This window comes from Cavia porcellus, unplaced genomic scaffold, assembly GCF_034190915.1.
Source record: "Cavia porcellus strain 051 isolate PalLab524CR breed Dunkin Hartley unplaced genomic scaffold, mCavPor4.1 scaffold_20, whole genome shotgun sequence".
Lineage (NCBI taxonomy): Eukaryota > Metazoa > Chordata > Mammalia > Rodentia > Caviidae > Cavia > Cavia porcellus.
The window spans coordinates 68,732,953-68,747,206 of record NW_026947503.1 but is presented as its reverse complement, the minus strand read 5'-3'; the positions used below and the strand labels follow the sequence as shown (position 1 = coordinate 68,747,206).

At 35.1% G+C, this 14,254-nt stretch overlaps 1 protein-coding gene across 4 annotated transcripts in view; it reads right to left on the bottom strand.

Moving 5' to 3' along the window:
* Ak9 (adenylate kinase 9) overlaps nt 1-14,254 on the bottom strand; it is a 147,470-nt gene that overhangs the window by 89,599 nt on the left and 43,617 nt on the right. For all 4 annotated transcript variants that reach the window (XM_063232018.1, XM_063232020.1, XM_063232019.1 and 1 more), the window contains 5 exons: nt 8,701-8,840; nt 8,439-8,619; nt 2,710-2,854; nt 1,256-1,369; nt 1,061-1,168 (listed from right to left, as the gene is read on the bottom strand). In XM_063232018.1, coding sequence (XP_063088088.1) covers nt 1,061-1,168; nt 1,256-1,369; nt 2,710-2,854; nt 8,439-8,619; nt 8,701-8,840 — 688 coding nt within the window. The remainder of the gene's footprint in view (nt 1-1,060; nt 1,169-1,255; nt 1,370-2,709; nt 2,855-8,438; nt 8,620-8,700; nt 8,841-14,254) is intronic.

Here is a 14,254-nt window from a genome sequence, read left to right as displayed (position 1 = left end):
GTGATTTCTTACTGTTTGTTTTTTTCTCTGAATGTATGTATTATTTCTACCTATTTTCTGTTTTGTTTAGTCTTTCTTTAAATAAAATTTAAAAAAGAAAAGGTTAACAAATATTAAAATAATAAATGTAAAAAGTAAAAACTAACATGAGAGAAATGCTAGGAAAACCTGACATGTACTTTGTATATTAATTAGAAAGACATAAATTGAAACAACTTTTATGCAAAGCAATTTTTGTTTTATTTTTGATATTGGGTTCGAACTCATAACATTGTGCTTACCAGGCAAACACTTGAGCCATAGATCTAACTCCCCAGCCTTATATGCAGCAATTTGTCAGTAACTTCACACCCTAACCTTATATTGACATGCAAACAAAATTTTATATCAAAAATTCACCAAAATAATGTTTATAAATATGGAAAAAAAGTAACGTAAATTTTTAACATAAAAGAACTGGTTAAAATTACTATATATTCATAGGCAAACTATGTAATAATTTAAAATGAGTTAAATATTTCCTTATTAAAAAATATAATTAAATGGTATGCTGCATGTAAAAAAGGCAGAGTACTTTATACCTATTATGTAATGATATACTATACATCATTACATAATTTAAGTAACATAATGCAATGTTCTCTCAGTTATGTTAAAATATGAAAAGAAAATTTTAAAATAGTAAACCAAATAATGGATAAATGATAAAAACCAATCACAATGATGGATTTATAATGCTCTTATTCTAATACATTAAAGGAAACAGAGAGTTTTTAAGAAAATATCTATAATTATACAATAACTATTTTATAACTTTAGAAACACTCAAAACTTTCTTCCTATGGGCTGTCCTTGTATTTGACTCCCCATTTTCTGGTTTCTTCTTTATTCAAGTAAGTCTACTTTTGTTCTATAGCTATTCTACTTAAATACATAAGAGGACAGCTAGTTTTCTTCTGAATTTTTCATTTTGTGGTAATTTTAATATTCAATAAAAACATAATCAAGTGTAAAATAATTTAAAAATAACATCCATATTCATGGCATCAGCATTCATTACCGTCTTTATCAGCATTAGCAGTTTGATCATCAAGAGCATCTTCTGACTTTGTTCTGCTTTCTAATGTGTCCTCTAGAGCACTGTCTCTATGAGATTCTTGAGAATGTGCTGCAGTAAAAAGGTAACACACTTTGTCAAGAACCTACTTGTATTAGGAAAGCTTCAGCCAACAATATCATCAATATTTTTCTTTACCTCCTTCATCAACTGAAGAGTGCAATTCTCCTAAGCCTTTAGACACATACTCTGGAAACTCTTCAAATGCCTTCTCTCCAAATTGATTTTGAAGTTCTCTTAAAGTTTTCTCAGCTGAAAGATAATAATTGGCTGTGTTAACAACAGGTAGTTGGGATAGGGAGGCAAGTATGATTCTTTTGGATCCAGGTCTCAGTCTAATGTCTCCTCTTTGAAGAGTTTATTCCAATATTCTAGAATCCCTGCTTTGGTCACTGTCCCCTTTGTTACTGTATTATCTTTTTCTATCTGTTCATGGGGCTTTTTTTTAAACTCCCATACCCTCTCTGAACATGAAGTATCCAAAGGATGGGAGCTTCAAGGATCTTGTCCACCTCTGTCTCATAGTATCCACAGCCAAGTCTAATACAAAGTAGGTCAAGTATTTGCTGAATTAATTAATGACTTCATTTGGTTAATAGTTCTAGAAAGCTCTCTGAGTATTCTGGGTCAAAAGTTCTCCAGCTTCAGTTTGTAAATTGTATTTTTAAAATTTTGATGTTCATTTTGAAGATACTATACTGAAACTATAATTTCATTTTAGTTCATCTAATCTTCATACAATTTCAGTGCTAGTCTTTTGTTTTGCATTTTGACATCTGTTGAACACCATGTTGGGTTTTTTTACCTGTTTGAGGCTAAAAAGACAGGCATAATTTTTAGACAAATAATGTTCTTTCACAACAACAAAAAAAAACCTCAGTATTACCACATAGGAAAGTGTTATTTCCTTGCTATTTAAATAGTTTCATCTTCCTAGTTTAGGTATAAAGCTAAATATCATATTTCCTGTTAGGAAAATCTAAAAAATAGCATATAAAATAAAGGGGAATTTAAGTAAATCACTCAGTGAATGTGATTATATAAAAAAATTACTTTATACTGCACTGGAAATAACTGTTTGGAACATATTATGGAAAATGATTCCCTTTAAGAGCAACAAAAAGACAAAACATGCAGGAATAAACTTATCAAGAACAGTAAAGATAATGCACAAAGTTTCTTCCATTTTCATTGCATTATTACTTTCTGGATTTGAAATTAGTATTTCCCAAATGCAAAGACTTAATTATAAACAGGAGTAACATATAAACCTAAAACAAATTCCCCAAGATTTGGGAAGATTCTTATTAAAGTATAAACACTATCACCAGTACAGTACATAGGCTCAAAAAATTTTTAAAAATCCAAATTTAGAAGCTCCTTCTGATTCCTTTCCCTAAAGATCTACAATTGAAAGCTTTTACTTATGAATCAATTTATGTATATCCACTCCTTTGACCATTTATTTTAAGAGACTGGATACTTACAAGGTGCCAAGGCTACCACATAAGCAAAATAAAGTTTGTACCCTTAACTAGCCAGGCTTAATAGTTTACCAAAATTTAGAACACATATTTTTAAAACTGTTTCACCTTGTCTTTTAGCTCGTAGTTCTGTGAGAAGCTTTTCTTCCACAACATTAATAGCTGCTTCAGTGGCCCGAGCTATAGTATTTCTTATTAATGCTTCACGAGCCTCATCAAAACGTGGTTGAACAAGTGTGGCATAGTCAACTACCTGAAAAAAATATGTGATAAAATCAACATAAGCAAAATGTACTATGAATACTAAATATATCATCTATTGGCCTGTCTAGTCATCTACTTATCTATATTTCTATATGTCAGATATATTGATACTACTTGAAGTATCTTTAGAGTTATATTCAAAGTCCATTAATTGTTTAGTTTTTTTCTTCAATAAAAAATTCAGCTATTTTTTATGTAAGATGCTACATATACAAATTAAATTTATATTCAGGATATCTCTGTCTTTGTCTGTCTCTCTGTCTCTGTCTGTCTCTCCATCTCTCTATATATAGATATAGATCTTCTGGTTTAAACCACAAAACTTAAAACTATGCAAATTAAATCAACTTTACAAACAAAAAGGTAGGCATTTATATGTGCAACTTGATGACTTATTACAAATATTTACATATAGCCACAACCAAAATCAACATTCTGAACTTCTTTATTACCCTAAAAACTTTCCATTTTGCTCCATTGTAGTTAATCCCTTACTTTCTCTTCCTCTTTTTTTAGTTTTTAATTCCTGGTCCTTTGCAAATGCTTTCTTTTTTTTTGTTTGTTTGTTTTTGGGGTTTTTTTGTCACCATATCGTCTTCTAGAATTTATTTTATTTTTTTTACTGATGATTTTTTTTAGTGATGTTCATCTGGAGGGAACTGGTACGTACCTATAACACATTTTGATCGTTTTCAATTCCTTAATGCCCTCTCACCTTCTTCCTCTTTCCCCAATTCTCTTCTTCATCTCCAGAGATCTACCTTCCGATTTTCTATCATTTCTCCTTCATTTTATTATTTTATCTATTTAGATTTTAGGGTTCTCATGCAAGATAAAGTATGTGACATCTGACTATGAATTATTTCACAACATGATGTTCTCTAGGTTCATCCATTTTAATGTAAATTACATGAATCCCTTCTTCTTTTTGGCTGAATAATATTGTGATGTGTGCATATACCACATTCTCTTTATCCATTTTTCCCATCAGGGCATCTAAGCTGTTTCCAGAGTTTTGCTTTCATGAATTGTATCACTATAAACATGAGCATGCATGCAACACTATAGTAGTATGATGTCTTTACTTCTTTCTGAAAATTACCCAGAAGAGCTTTAACTAGATCAAATATGTCTATGTTTAGTTTTTTGAGGAATCTCCATACTGATTTCCATAGTGGTTATACTAATTAACGTTCCTGCCAATAATCTGTGAGGGTTCATTTTTTCCCATACCTTTGCCAGCATTTATTTTTGTGTTCTTGATGAAAGTCATTCTGGCTAAGGTAAGATGGAATCTGAAAGTTGTTTTCATCTGCATTTCCCTAAGAGTTAAAGATTTTGAACATATACTTTAATTTTTCCATATACTTGATTGGCCATTTGTGCTTCAGAATGAAATTTTTTGATCATTCCTGAAGTTCTTCTGCAAACTCAGATCAGCAATTAAACTAATTCAGTAAATTTTCAGTTCAGTTTTTTTTATTTCTAGTTACAAGATTTCCATTTTGTTCTTTTCTAAAATATAATTTAAATTTATTTCATGATATTCCTAATATGTTCTCTTGTTAAGATCACAAACATATTTAAAAAGCTGCCATAAAGACTGTCTCTGCTAACTCTAAAATCTGGTTCATTTCAGGGTCAGTTTCTACTACTTTCTTTTTTCTTGATATGGGTCATATTTTTCTATTTCTTTGCATGTCTCATAATTTTTCATTATTTGTTGGATAATGTGACACAGTACTAGAGTCTCACTATTAGGGACTATTACTTTCTTTTAAAGAGTGTCAGTATTGAGTTTTGTTCCAGTAGACAGTTCAATTATTGCTTTATCACATTAGAAGTTGCATTTGATGCTTTGTTAAATCCAAAGTTCTTTGGAAAACCTAAACTGTTTCTAAGTTTGACAGGACTCAGTCTCCAAACTCATTCTCTGGATCTTACTGAGGACATTTTAGGCTCCATTAGGGTGGGTATGGAATATTCCTTGGACTAGGCAGGTATCTTTAATCCTAATATTGTGCATCAGTGTGAGGTCCTGGCTATTAATAAATTCTCTCCTTTCTCACTGGACCACAACTGTCCCATGACCTAACCCTGCTCAAACCCCAGGATCCCTACTTCATTTGTAACCCTGTAGGATACATCCTCTAGTGAGCCTTGAGAAGCCTTATGAAGCACATGTGCAGCCCAACCTCTGGACATGCAGGCTTCTCACCATCCTGACCCAAGCAGCTGCCTCTCTTCTAGAGCTCTCCTTCGTAATTACGATTGCTTCAGAACTCCAGCCTCAGACTCCTTAGCTCAGAAGAAACACCATTCCCTGCTGGTGTAGGCATTAATCATGGGGCTCAACTCCTGAACTTCCCTTCTCTCAAGGATCACACAATGGATCACATCATGGATGGAATTTAAAGATTATTTTGGAAAGATGGTAACAATTTATAGTTTTACTAATAGTTTTATAAACTTGCCATTCTTTCATGCTCTCGTTGGCAACAAAAGTCATTTTTAAGGGTAAATAATTGTATCTTTTTATTATTTCATGTTTTCTTATCATCCAAGAAGGGTTAGCATCTTCTCATAATCTTTTTCCACTGGAAACTTATCTTCTGTGATTTTCTCTAGCTATCTGTTGCCTATTTTTTTGTCTTTTTCTTTGTCATTTGTAGGAATACTATGTATAGTGGACCCGTGACTTATGAACTCAATTCATGAGGGCTGGTTATAACTCAAGTTGTTTTTATAATCTAAAAAGAAACCAGAGTACATCAAGACTATTTTTCCCATAATAAGTAATGGAAATGCCCATAATGCATTTCAAACTTCCCAAAGCATCCCTTACATAATCTTTTCATAATAAAAAAAGGCTTGTATAATGCACCTAATTTACCAGAAATGCCAATAATTTTCTTAGTGTATGCACCAAAAAGTTATAAAATGTGCCTAGTTTACCAGAAGAAACGATTTCATACTGCACGCATTCTTTGGCCTGCAGGAAGGGAGGATAAACTGGAAGCTGGTTATTGTTTGGAAGAAGAGTCCCCTTTCATAAGAATATCAAGAATATGGCTCTCTGGTATCCTTTCTCCTGTTGGGACAGTCTGTAACTCACTAGGACCTGCTTCTGGCTCACTAGGTCTCATCCTTTCCAGAACTAAATACTGTTTCTGTCTTTTCTTTATCAGAATTCTGTTGTATGACATGGCATTGTCATTTAGTAAGTAAATGCAATCATTGGCTTCTTCTTGTCTTCTTTACAACTTTTTGTAGTTCTGTTCATTTTTTCAGGATTTCCTTTGTTTCAGAAGAATTTGTTGCACTGATTGTTGACACTCCCCGCCACCCCTTTGAAAAGCACCTCAACTGCCATTCTCTGCTGCTCAACCAGCATTTGCTTAAGTTTCTCTGTAGACAATTCCTCTGCAAGCTCCTCAGATCACTATTATCTAACTCTAAGCCTACAGACTTTGCTATAGTGACAAAATCAACCATCACAGAGTCAATTGAAGGCTGAGGCTCCTCTATGCAACTTTCAAAGTCTCTCTCCTGTATAATGTTAGGCCACACTTTCTTCCAGAAAGGTCTCAGTGTCCTTAGACATTAGCTCAGGATTTCTCAATTAACTCCACACAAGAAAGGATGCTGTAATGTTCCTTCCAGAATTTTTTAAGTGTTAAATATGTATCTGAGACTATCCAGAAGCACTTCAGGAACAGCTCTTTAGTATATAGCTTGGGCTATAGCTCCTTGGTATATACCAAATTAGGTATAACCTGTTGGTCCATAGGCTGCAGTAGAGGAGTTGTAGTAGGTGAGAAGCACTCAACTGAGAGCCATGGGAATTTAGACAATTTTTCTTCCAAATCCTGAGTGTGAGCAGGAATATTACCCACGATGAGGAGAGCCTTGAATGGTAAACTAACTTTTGTCCTCTAGAAATTTAACAGCCTCCCTGATCCACTCAAGAAAAAGTACCTAGTTACCCAGGCTTTTTCATTAGATCTCCACATGATCTCTAGCCTATTCATTATGACTTTACATTTTCTGAATACTCTGGGGGTCTCAGAGAGATAAATCCAATCACTATTTGATTGGTACATAGCAGTAAGGTTAATCTCTCCTTCATAGTCTTGTCACCTGGCATTTTCTTCTCTTCCTGGATAATGTATACTCTCTTGGGAATTTTCATCACAGCTTAAAAACTTTAGAGCAAAAGTCAAAGTAGTGTAATTTTCAGCAGCCCTTTTATTAGCACTGGCTGCTTAGCACTGCCTCGTTACACCCCCCTGCCTTACTGGCACAAAATGTTTCACCATTATCACTCATTGATGTATTATATCCTTTACAAGATTTTCATTTATAGCCTTAGCTTTTTAAAAGTAAATCATAGACAGATAGGCTATAATCTGCCATCTGTCTTTTGTTTAACTATACTAATAATAGCTTTTCTACCTTGCTTACCTCGCCTACCTCTATTGTTGATTGTGACTTACTAATCTGAATAACATTTTCAGCAATACTAGCTTCCTTAAGTCTTTTCTGTAAGATTGTCAAGATGGTGGGTTTTGACATGCTGTACATGTTAGCAAGATTGGTCACATGAATGTCACTCTCATATTTCTCCACAATTTCTTCCTTCTTTTTGATTGTTACTGTTTTCTTTACCTTCCCTCCTCCTTTAGCTTCTTTTCTAGCTTTTGATAGCAGTAATTATAGTGACTATATAAAGTACTAACCAAAACCATGTCTACAAACATGTGCATCTGGGCTCAGACAGATGCTTACACAAGCTTGCATGGGTTTTGTGGCATTGCAAATCTGTTTACAACTACACAAGTGGCCAACATTTGGGTCATAACTCAAAGCTTTGGTCATAAGTTAAACCTAAAATTCTGGTCATAACCCAAGTTGTCTGTATGTGAGACAGTCTTAACTCAAAGGTCTATTGTACACAGTGCGAGAAACACTTTTAATTTATACTTGTTTCAAAAATCTTTTCTCAAATTATATCATTTTTAAAAAATTGAAGCCTTTTATCAGGGAGATATTTTATATTTTAATGAAATATAATTCACCTTTAGTTTTGGAAATATTCATTGTCCAATTTCTGCATAACATAGCAATTCAAAACCTGGTGGCTTAGAAAAATAAACATTTATTTTTTCATAATTTCTGAAGATCAGAAATAAATTTTCATGTCTTTAAATGGGAAAATTATAAATGCTCTAAATATTAACCCAAATTCTATCATGTAACCAAAATACAATCAATTTGTAAATATAAGCAATAAATTATGATACTTGAATGTAAAATGGTTAAAAGATCATTATGTAACTGCTAACAATAATATGATTGTTATCAGTTCTTTAGCATGTAGTAATATGACTTTTCTTAGAACCAGCACATTTAAAATTCATTAAACACATGAGGGAAGCAGAAAGAGATGATGATTTGCAAGTGACACTAAAGTCGATTGGAAAAATCACCCAGCTGGCAGCATAAAATTAAGAAAATTGAGAACAAATAAAATTCTACAAATTATAATCTAGATAGGAAGAGATGATAGTTACCTTTCCTTTATAATATTCTGCAATCAAATTGCTGAGTGTTGTTTTCCCTGAATACTGAGGTCCAAATATGAATACTTTACATGGTGGTGCTGGCATAGGTGGAAGAAGATAGGGACGTGGGTTCAATAAAAATGTTTTTAATGCTTCTTCTGATGACAGACAGTATATTTTACCTAGAAAACTTTAAAAATCCCATAATAATAAACAACTGAAAACATATATGGACAAGTTTTAAAATTAAGCTCTGAAAAATCTTACTTACCTCACAGAAAAATCAGGTAATCCTGAAATAATGTTACCTTCCTTTAAAGCCACAGGACATATACGCCCCCATCGGCTCCTCTGCCATTTGTATCTTGCTGCAATAAGTTTACAAGATGCAAGAGTACGGAACAGCTCTTCCTGTGAACACACAAATGCTAAACTTAAAAATGTTATGTAAATTTTGCTGAAATGAGAGTATTAAATATTACATTTCTTATTTGATAGAGCTTTTCTATTTAAGAAATAGTTTACAATGCAATGTTTGGCTTTTTTCCTAATGTACCACATTTTGCACTAGTCCTAGACTTAGTAAGACTAATACTTATTTCTGTAAGAAAACCTTACTTAAAATTTTCTAACCATTTGCCATCATATGGTAGAAAAAGCATAAAATAGACCATTTTCTATCACTGTTTAAAAAATCAAGAGTTTGAAAAACTCTTATTGAAAAGGTTTAAAATGTGCCAGATTCTTAGTCAATTCGTTAATATATACACATTTAAATAGTGAGATACTATATACAAAATAGTTTTTGCATTTATTCATTCTATAAGTCTTTCTTTCATTCTTAAAATTTGAAGATTCTCTCAACAATCCTTCATATCAGTAACCTGGAGAAGATGTTGAGCAATTTGTCCCTAAAGACTGCTGTCTACAGGGGCTAGGGATTTAGCTCAGCGGCATAAGCACCTGCCTTGCAAGCAGGTGGTCATGAGTTCGATCCCTGGTACCAATAAAAAAGAAAAAGACAAAAAAAAAAAGACTGCTGTCTACAGACTGCAGACTACACACATGTTCGTATGCCACCCCAGCAAGGGAGGAGAGAACCCTAGAGAGGGCACAGTAGGAAACTGTCAAGAGGAAAGGCTAACTCCCTTCAGATGTGAGTGGAACATGCATCGGCTGGCTCGACGGTTGGTCATGTATATCGAATAAGATGGGCACCATCATCTTGCCTGTACCCTTTCAGTATCTGAAATCACAGAGGTACATGCTGCAGGATGATGCCTACAGGGTAGAGGACAGGAAGGAGAGCTCAATGGTCAGGAAGCCACCAAAGCCTAGAACAGCTATAAAAGACTGAGAACCTCATCTGTGGATGCAATCAGTCTTCTCTAGAGTCCTAAACAATAAGCTAGGACAGAAACACCCCAGAGAAGTCAGGAGGCATCATTCTATTCTCTTCCCTACTTCTTCAAACACAGAGAAAGTGATGAAATAGCAGACCACATTCCACCCTCAAGTTCCCACCCTTTCAAGCCACATTTCTGATAGCTGGGGGAAGACAAGAGCAGCTTCTCAATGACACTGAAATTATAGTCATAAAGGTTCGCAGGACTGTCTGCTAGTTAAACAAGACAGATTGATCACATGTATTTATCCTTTTTTGAAACTTTGGTAAAATGATCATTAAAGAATTTTTTTAAGAAAATAATAAGCTTATAAGTACATAGAGAATGGAGAAGAGACCAAAGATGTTGGTCATAGCTCACAGCTTACCAGCTATGGATACAGTTTTGCAAGCCAGACAGCAGTTAAGAGTGGTGCCTGACTTAGAAAGATGAAAACTAAGTATCTGTGATGGCAAAGATGTATGTGACAGGTGTGGAACCAGAAAGAAGCCAGTTGATTCATTCTGAAAAATCCTGAAAAGACCTGGGGTCAAGTACTGCTAAGGGGGCTGAATACAGAGCAGAAATGGAAAGCTGGAAATCTCAAGGGGGTACTGGTGGCTGGGGTTACTCCAATCACTCGGTCCACATTACCTCTCCTCCACCTCCCACCATATTTCTGTCTCCATCAAAAGACTGAAGTATACTGAACCAAAGAATCATTTGAGATGGTCTTAGGCACAGCCACAGCTGGGTGGAGTTGAGTGTAGCAACAGAAAGCTGGTACAGATGCCACTGTCTTCAAGTACCATACCTACCTGAGCCTCTCAGAATAACCTCTGGACTTCCCATCATACAGCACTTAGATTATTTATTAGTGTAAGTGATACATAATAATTGTATTCATCTCTTGGAACTAGTGTATATACACATCACTTTAATCCTTGTTATTCTTTCCCTCTCCTATCTACTCTTTCCCTCCACTCCAGATCCCCTTCACATCTAAGAAAGGATTACCTTTTGATTTCCTAGTCATCTTTTGTTTTGCACTTTAAATTATTTATACTTTGGGTTTCTTATATAAAAGAAACCATGCAATACTTAAGCTTGTGTGTCTGATTTATCTCAGCATTATGGTCTCAAAATGCAAGTTACACTCAGACCTGGTAACTATGGAGCTAGAATTTAGGCCCAGGCCAGTCTGACTGGAAACCAATGCTGTAGTTTCATGCATGCCATCCCCACCATCCATACTTCCTTCTCTCTACTAGACAAGTGGTATGGCTTTCACACTGCTCACCAGAACTAAAATCTCTAAGGTCTTTGTTCCTCTCTTGCCTCCTTAAATCAGTGAGTCTTTTCTCTCGCTGTGTAACAAAACGTTCTAAGGAGGCTTTCTAGTTTATTAAATGTCATAAAATATACATAGATTAAAATTACTGTTTTAACTATCTTAAGTGTACAATTTGGTGTTATCAAGTATATTCACAAGGTCCCCCAACTACCACTGTTACCCATTCTAGAGCTTTTCCATCATCCCAAACAGAAACTCTACCCATAATCAGTTTTCCCACCCTAATCCCCTAGTAACTTCTATCCTACTTTCTGTTCCCACAAATTTGCTTTTTCTAAATATTTCATAAAACAGAAATTATAGTATCTTGTGTATCTGGCTTATTTCAATTATCATCCATATTATATCCTGTATCCTTGTGTTCCTTTTTAAAGAATACATATCATGTATTCATTTTTAAGGCCAAATAATATTCCATTATATGTACATATCATTTTTGGTTTATCCACTCACTCACTAGCAGACATTGGGATTTCCCCGCCATCTGACTGCTGGCTGCTATAGACACTGGAGTTCAATATCTGTTCCTGTTCTTGCTTTCAGTTCTTCAGGGGACAGACTTAAAAGTGGAATTCCTGGATCATATAGTACATTCTGTGCTTAAGTTTTTGAGAAACTACTAAACTATTTTAGACAGTACCTGCCATCAGCAATGCAAGAAGACTCCAATTTCTCCCCATCTGCACCAACACTTATTTTCTGATTTTTGGATAACAACTACCCTGATGGATAGGAGGTAGTTCTCACTGCAGTAATAATTAGTATTTCTCTATGATTAGAGACATTGAACATCTTTTTATGTATTTATTGGCCATTTATATGTATATCTTCTTTGGAGAATTGCTTATGCTAGTCCTTTGTCCATTTATGAATTAAGAACTTTTATTGTGGTGGAACTGTAGTACTTCTTTATATACTCTGAACCTTGGTCACTTATCAGCTACATGATGTACAAATATTCTCCTCCATCCTATTGATTATCTTTTGACTCTATTGACTATGTACTTTTATGCCCAAAGCTTTTAATTTGTTCAACATTCAATTTACCTATTTTTTCTTTTGTTGACCTTGCCTTTGATGTCATAAACTATTTTATTTTGTTTTAGTTAATGTGTTATCTCAATCCTAGAAATTCTGTTTTAACTGGTGTTGGTATTGATATATTTTTTAAAATTTCCTGGATTACCCTACCATGTAGTAAAAATTACTGCTTTAAACATTCTGTTTATACTGTGTCTCTAAAAATCACTTGGGTTTAGCTGAAGAACATACATTTAAGATCCTTCAAAACACAGAAAAATTTTGTTTCAGTTACTTTTCCCAGAGTTGGTGCCATGCATAGACCACAGGGAAAACAAGAATCCAGCCCCTCTCTCTGAGTCAAAAACATGCTTGAGCTGCGGGGAGAAGAACCAGATGCCAGCTCCTTCCTGTGAGTTGGTGCTATTTGTGGGCTGCAGAGAGGAGAAGTCAGATGCTTCCTGTAAGTCAGTGCCATGCATGGGCTGTGGGGAGGAAAACCAGCCCCTTCTTGTGAGTTGGTTCCATTTGCAGGCCACGGAAAGAACAAGGAGCCAGCTCCTTCATGTGAAACAGTGCCATGCGCTAGCTGTGGAGGAGAACAAGAATCCAGCCCCTTCCTGTGAGTTGGCATCACGCACAGACCATGGGGAGGAGAACCAGATGTCAGCCCCTCCCTGTCAGCTGGCACCATTTGCAGGCTGCAGAATCCAACTCCTTCTTGTGAGTTGGCACTATGTGAAGGCTGTGGAGAGGAGAACCAGATGCCACCCCCTTACTGTGAGTCAATGCCATTCACAGGCTGTGGGAAGGAGAACAAGAATCCAGTCCCTTCGTGTGGGCTAGTGCCATGTCTGGGGTATGGGAAGTAGAATAAGAGGACAGCCCCTTCCAGCATGTGGGCTGGAAGACAAGAAGAGCCAATTGGCTGATCTGGAAAAGTACAGGCTGAGATGATAGCTACTTAATGCTTGTAGTGTTTAGTGTTTCACTGACTTTGCAGACTTAAAGCCAGTATTCTGATCATCTATTCAGAGAGTAACTATACACAGTATAGTATCTATGGAGGATCTATTCTGAAGGTGGTAGCCATTTTCCCTATTATCTTGTTTTAAAGTCCTGCATCATGTCCATTGTTTTGCTTTGTTTACTTTTATTGTTTTGTCTTTTTTATTTTACTATATCTGATGGAATGGGCATCTATTTCAAAGATAAACAGATATATTCTATTTTGGATTTATTATTATCTTGTTTTGAAGTCCTGTATTGCATTCATTGTTTTGTTTTTATTGACTCTATTCTATTCTGCTTTGTTTGATTTTACTATGTCTGATGATATGGGCAGCTATTTTGAAGACAACAAAAGGCATTATGGTAGCCATTGTTGATTTCTATCATCTTGTTTTGAAATCCTGTATCACTTACACTGTTTTGTTTTGATTTCTTTATTTTGTTTTACTTTGGTTGGTTTTATTCTCCTTAAAATAAAAAAGTTGGTTTTCCCATCACTGAGACAAAATACCCGACACTCACACATGCCAAAGATTAAAACTGAAAATTTATCTTTCACTATACACTAAATTGAATTTGGAATGAACCAAAGATTTAAATATTGGAAAGAAATATTAAGTCTGCTACAAGATAGAATAAATAAAACCCTTAAAGACATTGATGTAGGCAAAGACTTTAAGAAAAAAAAAACCCAACTGCACAGGAACTATCACAAAGAATCAAAAACTAGGGGAGTTTTGGAAGATGGCAGATCAGTAAACAGCAAAATAAGGAGCCTCTCTGAAACAGCTCAGATGCCAGAATAAAACATCCTGGAGAAGATCAGACACAGGGAGATGGATCCTCTTGAACCAGGAAGAAACTAAAGAAAAAGGAGCCAGTAAGACTTGTGGTCACAGCACTCTCACTGGAGCTGGTCAGACTCTGGTGGTGAGAGCTTACAATCATGGTGCTTTCACCACCAGAGCCACAGTTGTGCTGAAGTCAGGAGTTGGTGAGCCCAACAAAGAACAACACCGACATAAGACCTGCACTCAACCATGGTGAGTGCTCGG